This window comes from Salvia hispanica, chromosome 2, assembly GCF_029641045.1.
Source record: "Salvia hispanica isolate PSC_SH4W2 chromosome 2, Shi_PSC_v1, whole genome shotgun sequence".
Classification (NCBI taxonomy): Eukaryota; Viridiplantae; Streptophyta; class Magnoliopsida; order Lamiales; family Lamiaceae; genus Salvia; species Salvia hispanica.
The window spans coordinates 19,063,552-19,073,430 of record NC_142693.1 but is presented as its reverse complement, the minus strand read 5'-3'; the positions used below and the strand labels follow the sequence as shown (position 1 = coordinate 19,073,430).

The 9,879-nt window shown below is 36.4% G+C and overlaps 1 protein-coding gene across 1 annotated transcript; it reads right to left on the bottom strand.

Annotated features, from left to right (window-relative positions):
* Positions 1 to 2,740: 2,740 nt before the first annotated feature.
* Positions 2,741 to 6,628, bottom strand: LOC125217806 (apyrase-like). Its single transcript, XM_048119350.2, has 9 exons — positions 6,409 to 6,628; positions 5,672 to 5,800; positions 5,545 to 5,601; positions 5,166 to 5,258; positions 4,892 to 5,082; positions 4,104 to 4,192; positions 3,815 to 4,029; positions 3,258 to 3,447; positions 2,741 to 3,007 (listed from the first exon to the last, which is right to left on the bottom strand). Exons 1-9 carry the CDS (start codon positions 6,592 to 6,594, stop codon positions 2,901 to 2,903), a joined length of 1,257 nt encoding a protein of 418 aa, XP_047975307.2. The 5' UTR covers positions 6,595 to 6,628; the 3' UTR covers positions 2,741 to 2,900.
* Between the last annotated feature and the right edge of the window lie 3,251 nt (positions 6,629 to 9,879).

Sequence of the window (9,879 nt, the reverse complement as noted above, 5' to 3'; positions counted from 1 at the left end):
TTAATGGAGAAAGTAGAAGAAAAATTTGAGAGAGTGGGAGCAAGAGAGGGATCGAAATTTTGGGGATGTGGGGGGCGTGATTTAGTGATGCTAGGGTTAGGTTTCTCACATGTATTTATAGAGTGCCAAAATAATATCCAATAATTAAATAAATCAAGATTTGGAAGATTTGGAGAGATTTGATAGTAGAGAATGGCGTTGATTTAGTTGAGAAGTAAGGGGATTTTCAAAAATTATAGGCTATTTTAATAGCCTATAATTAATTCAAATATTTCATGGAGTAGAATAATATATCACGGAGCAAGAAAATAAATAATTAAATCCCCTCCAAATAAAAGGAAATAGGCGATTTTTGCCTCTTCTCACAAGGAATAAAAATCAAATCCCAATTTAATTAGGATATGACAAGATCTTCTCAGATTTGGCAAGATATGCTAGGATATTTGAATTTAATTATGGAAGAGAGTCAATAAGGGATCTAATAATATAATAAAAATAATCCCTTCTTCCATAATAAGGGAATTTCGAAAATCCCTCTAGACCAATCATAGGTTTCGAAATTTTCATCAATTAAATAGGAACAATCGGACTTTGGATTTAATTTGGATAATTATCCCAAGCAATAATTAAATCCAAGAAAATAGGATTTCTTCTTCAATAAATAGGAGGGTCGAAAATTCCACATGATTAAATAATGCTCCTATTAAATTCTCACTCATCCCTTAGGAAAATAATTCACCACAAATTATTTCTTCCCACATCAAAATATCCACATTTTCGAAATTCACCTCCACTTCACATTTTCAAACGACTTTGACCATTCCACGGCTACGTCATATTTTCCACAATATTGACTATTCAATAGCCACGTCATATATTCACAAGTTTGACTATTCAACTCAAACTCAACTCGATATCGCAATTAGGTCACAAAGAATATTGCAATTTATCACTTATCATTTAATTCCACATATCATAGCATTAAAAGCATTTAATGCAAAAATTTCCACGTCACAAAAATTAGGGTTCGAAAAAGCGGGATGTTACATTATTAGTCAGTTCTATGTCATTTTATAAAATTCAGATTTGAGGTCATTTTTAGATCCGGATTTACTAAAATGACCTAAAAATAAATTAATAATGATCTCCGTATCTTTGGTTATGCGTTTTATATTAAAATTGAGTTTTGCATGGATCACAACCCTACGTATCTATATAGAAAAATGTTTCCTATATAATCTTATGTGAGCATCGTTTTCGTTTAGTAAACGTTAATATTAGTTTTTGTTTTGTTTTGTTCATTTCCTTTACCTCTAACACCTTAAGATGAATGCTCACGTCATTAGCGTACAAATAACATTGTCCATCAAAGCTTGATTTGTTCATTTTTTAGAAGTTACAGTGAAAATGGACATATCGCGCTTTCATTTTATGTTATTTGTAAAACTAATGACGCCAATAATTATTTTTAAGGTATCTAAGTTTAAAACAAACAGATTAAACAAAAAAAAAAGTTAATGTCAGCATGCATTCTCACGGATGATGCTCGTATAAGACATGTACGTACCGAAACCTTCAACAAGCAATATATACTCCCTCTGACTCGGAAAGTTGTCAGTTTTTCCCTTTCCGTCCGTCGCACAAAATATGTCGCATTTCACTTTTTACTATTTTTGGCAGTGAACCCCATATTCCACTAATTCATTTCCAATCACATTTTATTATTCCGTGCGTTATGTGTTAATAGAGTCATTTTTCTGTTTTGAAAAGAATTAAGTTAATTGAGTCATTTCTATTTTTGACAAAAAGTAATTTGCTCCTTTTTTACTTGAATCACTCTTCATCTCTCTTACTTTATTCTCTCTTACTCTTTTCACCATTCATTTAACACACTATTCATAAACTCTGTGCCGAAAAGAAATGTCTCTATTAACAAGGAACGGAAGGAGTATAAAACTAATATATAAAAGTAGGACTCGCGTTCCACTAACTTTTTCAACTCACTTTTTTATTACATTTCTTAAAACCTGTGTCTAGTCAAAGTGTGACAAAATTTATGAACAGTAATGAAGGCGTTTCTTTTCGTCACGGAGATTAAGAAAAATTGTGTTAGGTGAGTTAAGTAAAGGAAGAAAAAAGTGGAAAATGAAATAGGTAGAGAGATGAATAGAGAAAAAAGTAAGAGAGAGTAAAATAGGTGTGGAAAAATGTATTGACTTTTACTAAAAGGGGAAATGACTCTATTACTATAGAACGTATCAAAATGATAAAATGACTCTATTACTATGGAACAGAGGAGTACTATTTTTTATAAATAGACCTTACGTTCCATTGACTTCTTATTCACATTTTTTATATACAACTAATATATAAAAATAAAACACACACTCAACTTCACCAACTTTCCCACCCACTTTCTTTTACATTTTTTAAAATGATAATTATTACTGAGAAAGGGAATGCATTCTTGTATTAAGTGATTGGTCCCTAGTCTATCAAATTTGTAATACTCCGTCCCATAAAAATATGGACAATTGATATGACGTGAGAGTTAAGATAAAATTGGTAAAGTAAGAGAGATGAGAAGAAGAGTAGTTAAAGCAATGTTAGTGGACTCACTGAGACCCATATTATTAGTTGTGTTTAATGGTGGTATAAGTTGTAAATAAGTTGATGTATATGGGTAATAAATTAGGATAACTTTCCAAAATGGAATGCACATATTTTTGTGAGACAAACGAAAATGGAAAGTGCACATATTTTTATGGAACGGGGGGAATATAAGATAAAATACATTGCATGTCAGACATACAAGCCACAATACACATAGTACTGAATTATTGGTAATGTGAAAATAAAGTCCAAGAGGAAGATTGGATTTCTAATCCAATATTGAAAGCTCATGAAAGAAGTTCAACTGCGCAGCCAAGTGGCCAGGCTGCTCCAATCCACGAATCCTTGTACTCCAAATTCTTCACAACTGTTATTTCCTTTGTTGGTTTGATGCCTGCATTTCACACACACACACACATATTAATATTCATTTAATCAAAAATAAAATATAACTATGATGACTATGGGCAAATTGTCGACAAATCCATGAAGTTTGGCCAAATTGTGTTTGCCCTGCAACTTAGAAATCAGTTGGAAAAATCATAGAGTTGTGGGATATACAAGAGTTGGAAAACTTAAATGATTTTTTTCAAAAAATTGACGTGTATATGTATATATAGAGAGAGGCATATAGATATACGCACCGAAACCTTCAACGAGCATAATATACTCGTATACGAGATCCATGCACAGAAACGGCACATCATAATCTTCAAGTTGAGGAAATATAGTCTTGATATTGTCCACGTTGGCACTGCATGCTTTCTTTGCTGCTTTCAGGTATACATATGGACGAACTTGTGTTATATTAACATTTGGTTCAACGATTCCAGCCTACATGCATGAGGGGTATAAATTAATACATATCCCTGTTTTTGTTAGTGATAAAAGGAGCATCATACAAACTCATATAGTGGTTTCAGTTCTCTCATTAGGAGTTGGACTTTATATGATCGAGTTGGTCTAGCCCTCCATTGAACTAGACCAAATTTGAAGCCCAGATATACCGAAGATCGGTCATTTTATTTTGTTTAGGTTCAATATACTGATGGCTTAGTTAGATATATAGGGATGCGATCAAATAGGGTTAATTTGTGTTGACATACTCATGTTACTACTGGTTGACATTTTTAATATAGTGTGTTGATTTAATCAGCAAGTAGCACATTAAGATAGTTAGCACACTAACACAACCCGATACCTCCATAGCCATGTCGTAAAAGAATGATGCTGCGTACAAGTTGTCGAAGCCATCACCGCCTCCACCATTCCAAACGCCGCCAAAGGAGCAAGGCTTGTTGGCGCAGGGTGCGTCCACCTTAAGCAACTTTCGTGCCTGCGCTACACAACCTAACAAGTTTGTGCCGGAACGAGGAGGCGATACTTTGTAATCAACCCCGCTGTAGGAGTATGTTCCTGCTTGATGAATTTATACCATCATTAACATATATTTACAAGATTAAAGAATGAGTGAATGGAATAATTTGCACCTTGATAGCCATTAGTGATGCATGGATTGCCAGCACCGGAAAGATTCAGATTTTGAGCACGAGCAGCCAACAACCCATAGTTGAGATAACTGCACAACAAGTAATTAACAGTCACCATTTAATATGTGCATGTGTTACGAACTTTGGTGTTGTCCCATGTCAATTGTGCAAGGTAATCGACGTGGTTTATAGATCAAATGAGTTCTCTCTTTTGACAGACTAGTTTTTATGGCATGAGTTCATGTTTGTTCTGGGACTTTGGTGTTTTCACTAAGAGGTCCAACAATTCAGAGTGGTGGTCTAGAAAAGGATTCGGTCGTGGCCAACGAGGATGTTTGGTAGCCAACCCTGAAAGAAGTCAGTCATCAACAACATGGTTTTGACGACATGTTGACTCTAAGGTTCAAATGCTAAGAACTCTAGTGTTGTCTCACACACCAAAGGGGCGTTGACCGTTAAGAGGGGTTGGTTGTAAGGACTTTAATGTTATCCCACGCATCAAAAAGGGCGTTGAGCCTTAATAGGGGTTGATTGCTCAGTACGTCAATGTTACTCCACATACCAACGAGGACATTGACCCTTAAGAAGGGTCAATTGTTAAGGACTTCAGTAAGGGGTCGATTGCTAAAGAACTAGTGTTGTTCCACATAACAACGATAACGTTGACCTGGTCGATTATTATGGACCCCAGTGGTGTCCCACATTAGTTGTGAGTGGTTGATAAACCAAATAAGCCCTCTTTCTTAATAGGCTCGTCTTTTTGGGCATATATAGAAATGAAATAATACCTGTGAGAATAAAGGTTGTAATTAGTTCCAAGAGCTAATCTATTGGCTACATCATTTGATGCAGGGGCGTTAGCAGCAGCTTTGTCAGAGAGAGCATAAGCCATCTGTACTGAACCACCTCCAAGGTCTACCACTGCTACCGTTTTCGGGTATTTTTTCCCCAACTTTCCATCTAGATAGTTTATTGCAACCTGCAATTTCACATAGATCACACTTCATGGTTTTTCCCATAATTTTCCCTAAATTGAATGATTAATTAGGTATATATGCTTACCCACATATAAGCTCCTTCATCTGTTCCATCAAGAACAGACACCCATTCTGGCTTGTAGCTGAGGCTCGATTCGCTTTTGAAAAGCTCTTTCACCTTTAATTTGTTCCAAATAAATTGAGACAAAATGTCAAATAATCAAATGAGAGTGTATATATGTAGCTATTTAAATTTAAGAATTTTGGTAATACTCAATTCAGCTCATAAGGTTTGTAAAAAATGGGATATTAAATCACAAAATTTTGCTTTTCTCTCAATTGTCTCATCTATGTGGAAATCGACTTCTTTCAGTAATGCTCAAGTAAGGGTTCAGTAAAATAAGATTTTTTTTTTTCTTTTATTTTTTTTGGTGATGCTCAATCAACCAATGGTGGGACTATACCGCATCCAATATGTCTTGAGCAGCAGTTCCCGGTAGTAGGCGAAGACCGGCAGTCGCCTGCATAATATATGAGTGATAATGAGGTAAGAGATAAGTTAATAAATAATTAGTGTAAAAATGGATATACCCCAAGTCGAAGAGGTGTTGTAGCACGCAGTTGCAGGGGAATGACTTCTTCTGCTTGTTCTAAGAGGGGCCTCAATGAGTCAGCACCAGCCTTGGGCTCTTTCTCATATGAACTCAAACCTGGTTTAATCTGCCCACCACATCCATCTCAATCTCAAACCATCTTATTAATGTAAATTAGATAGGCAAATTGCGAGAAAAACCATCAAATTTGGTCAGTTTCTTGTCAATCTCGCAATTTTAAAAAATACTCAATTACATCATATATTTGTCAATTTTCTTAATTTTCTCATACGTGTCTTAAGTTATTGATGTGACATGTGTATAAATTAAAGATGTGACTAATTTGGTGGGTTAAATGGCATTGTTTTCATTTATTACTTAATGGCGTGGCTTCGACTAGTTGTATTTTCCGTATGCAGCATCGACTTAATTTTCCCTAAATATAAGATCATGGGATATTTAAGAAAAAATGACAAAATTATGATATAATACGCTATTTCTTAAATTTATTGAAAAATGTAGGAGTAATTTTATGAGGTATGGAAGAAGCTAAGAAATCGCACATATAAATTATTATCTTCTATTCATAAATAAAACAACATTGTTTAGTTGAAAATATCATCAATATATTACACGCATGATCAAACCTCTCACAGTTTTTCGACTGATTTTTAAATTTGCGGTGTAAACCAAGAATTTGACAAAAGTTGGTGGTTTTAAAACGAAGAAACGTACAGCCATGTAAAGCTCGTAGTCTTGGCCGACCCGAAGGAGAGACATGTCTTGGTCGAATTTGAAGACGTGGACCCTAGAGCCGGTGCTTCCGGCGTCGAAAACAACCGCATATTTCTCCGGCTGCTCTCCCTCATTTGGAACGAGCGACAACAGTAGCAGCAGCTTTGACACGCTTCCCAACCACATTCTCTCTCTCTCTCTCTCTCAGTTATCCCCTCATTTCTCCTTCATTTTATGCTGCCCACTACAGACAGGCCAGGCCCCACTTACATTTTTGCATGAACATTAAAAACGTTTGCTTTCTGTTCTTGTATCCCACCTCGTATTTAGACTAAAATCCTCTTGGCCTATCATATTGAAGGCAAGGATAACGTGGACCATTGCCACATTCAATATTATTTAGTACTACTATAGATTACCATCTCATGAAACACATATGATTGATACATGTAGAATAAACCTAGTAAATCCAGTGAGGTGAATTAAAATATGATACTTTAATCTATTATGTGCTGACTCGAACCTCTCTCTCTCTATTGGTTGGAGGTTGATCTCTTTTTACTTCATATTATCGTTGTTTTTTTATGTTGGACGCGAAACAAGTTGGTAAGGTTTAAGGAGGTTTCATAAAGTTGATTTGTTTTTACTTTACGTTTTCGACAGTTTTCGATGTTTTCACTTGATCGACTAGTTTGGTTTGAGGTTGTATCAAGTTGGTCTCTTGTCCAGAGCCTTTGTCCCAGCGGCAAGGAGCTTAGACATCAATGTATGAGGTGTCGAGTTCGAGCCCTCTTGACCTCAGTTGTAATTTCCTCCTTTCTTAGGAATTTATTTAAAAAAAAAAAGAGAAAAGGTTGGTCTCTTTTTACTATGGTCACATTAGTTAGGTTTCGGGTTTTATTAGGCTGGTCTTTTTTAACTTAATATTTTCGATTGTCATATTAGATTCTATAGTAAATTTATACGATCCATTTAATTGAAATGTATTTGATACATGAAGGGTTTACTATTCATATTGTGAGGTTCATCCCAGAATTAATTGATGATATAATAAGGAGTGGGGGTGTAATCAAATGATAAACTAGAATTAATTGATGATATAATAAGGAGTGGGGGTGTAATCAAATGATAAACTAGCTTAACGTGATAACTAATCTGAATTTGTATTGACATATTAATATTACCGTATATTGAGTTGATTAGTTATCAAAGTTATCATACTAAGTTAGTTATTATTCTAACACGAGCCATAAGGATTGAGTCACTAAATATTTACGTTTATATTCTATTTCACATATTTGTTCTAATACAACCCACGTGTAAATATCTCAACACCTATATAAAAATAGCACATCTTAGATTGATACCAGTTTTTAATGTATAATTGGTCTAGTATGAGAGGGATAGAAAAAAGTGATTGAAGTATTGACAAGAGTGGTCTAATTTTATGGGACGGATGATCGAGAGACATCTCTAGCTCTGTATTTAATTATCTCTCATTTCTTACATATTTCATGCTGTCCAACAACCATTACTCGGCTCCAACTCAGTCATTGTTTAAACGTGCCTGTGTGTATTATAGATATTACTGTTTATGTAATGTGAGTGTGCTGTAGCCACGTAGGTTATTTTACACCATTGCAAATTCAAAATTATTTAAATTTACTAACCGAAAATACATTATTATAGCATTGTACAATACAGCCCAGCCCAATATCCACACACTGTTTCTTTCAACCTCACTACCCCTTCGTGGAAGGGCCCTCCACCCTTTTAATTTTGTCACATTTTGACTGGGTACAAATTTTAAGAAATATAATGGAAAATAAGTTGCAAAAGTAAAGGACATGTCATATTTTTTAAAAGTTAGTTTTATAATAAAATGTGAGTGAGAAAGTGGAATGTGTGGTCCACTACTAAAAATGGTCAAAATTGAAATGTGACAAATTTTGTGAGACAGATTGAAAATGGAAATATGTAACAAATTTTCAGGAACGGAGGGAGAGTAGAGGTCCATCAATGTCAAAGATAGGTTTGGCTTTTGGTGTGTGATTCATTGGTATTTTTAGGTGCTATAGTACATAAGGGGGTGACTGCGCGGCCTATCTCAGCGGGGTGGAGCCGTGGAGGCGTCCTTCGCCGGATAAGTTGGAGCTTAACACGGATGATTGGTTAAAGCAGGCATCTGGTTGCTGGTTGTGCTTTTGAGAGAGGATATTGATACGAGATGCTATTTGTTGTGTTTCACGGATTACAACTTGCGAGAACACTGGGCGTTGGAGAGTGATAATTTTATTGCGGTCTTAATGATTATGGAGCAATTTGATGTAATCTATTAACTGTCGTTTCATAGTGCAAATGGTTTGTGGATTAACTCAGTTTTTTAATTCAATTGTGGTTCGTCACCTGCACAAGGAATAAAGTTTGTTTGTTGAGTTCTTTTCACACTATGTATATATTTATTATAGAGCCAAGGCTAAAACTGATCCTGAACATATGATCATTTTATGATTCTGGTCCTAAATTTTATCTTTTTTATTTTTTGGTCCTGCACATATGGAAATTTGATCATTTTGGTCATCTGTCAATATTTCCGTTAAAAACTAACGGTCAACGAGTTTAATCCCGATTTTGACCAAATTAGACTTTTAATTCTAATTTTTTACTCCCTAATCAATTCTCTAATTTGAAGAAACCCAATTAGCAAAATGCACTTTTGGAGAAAACCCAATTAGTCCGCCCTCTTCTCGCCGTCGCCGGCGAGCGCAAGCCACCCTCCTTCTCCATCTCACTCTCTTCTTTCTCTCTCGCAGTCTCCGTCACCCACGCAGCTGCCGTCCGCCGTTGCTGCCACTGATTCTCCGTCGCCGCCGAGTTTGGTACGAGCAGCTGCGGTCAGCCACGATCATCCGGCGTTGCCGCTGCTGTGCGGTCGCGATGTAGACTGAAGCCGCCGCCGCCGTCGCGGTCAGCCCCTACTCGCCCTCGCCGCCACTGCCGGACACGCACAGGCAGCGGCGTCGCCTTCTTGTGTGGTGAAGAATCTGCCTTTGATAATCTGAACTTCTGCCCACTCTCTTGAGGGAATGTGTAACGTGAAAGTAATAGATAATTGCTAGGGTTTGCTGAAACTGATTTGGTTCCTAATTTTCAGGTAGTGCAGATCATGGCCTCAGTGATTTTGTGGAACGGAAAATCTTGTGTTGGCCGTTTAATTCTCATGGAATAATTGGATTTCTCCAAAAGTGCTATATTTGCTATGATATGTGTGAGGTGATGTTGATAAAAATGTTTTGGTCAGAATCTGAGCAGGAAAACGACGGCTTGGCGGCGGGGGCGCTGGGACTTTCTAGTGTGAGAATCTAAGCCGAAAACAGAGGCAGGGATAGAGAAGGAGAGGGTGAGGAAGAATGTGAGGAGAGAGACGAGGAAGGAGAAGGGGAAGATGGAGAAGGAGGGAGGGGAGGTGCG

Bases quoted from the DNA above. Each gene is read 5' to 3' on its own strand.
- LOC125217806 (XM_048119350.2), bottom strand. From the start codon at position 6,594: ATGTGGTTGGGAAGCGTGTCAAAGCTGCTGCTACTGTTGTCGCTCGTT. The intron at 4,193-4,891 runs GTATTATTTCAT...CTTGTTGTGCAG, and splicing joins TACAACCTTTATTCTCACAG to TTATCTCAACTATGGGTTGT. The intron at 3,448-3,814 runs GTATCGGGTTGT...TCATGCATGTAG, and splicing joins TTTACGACATGGCTATGGAG to GCTGGAATCGTTGAACCAAA.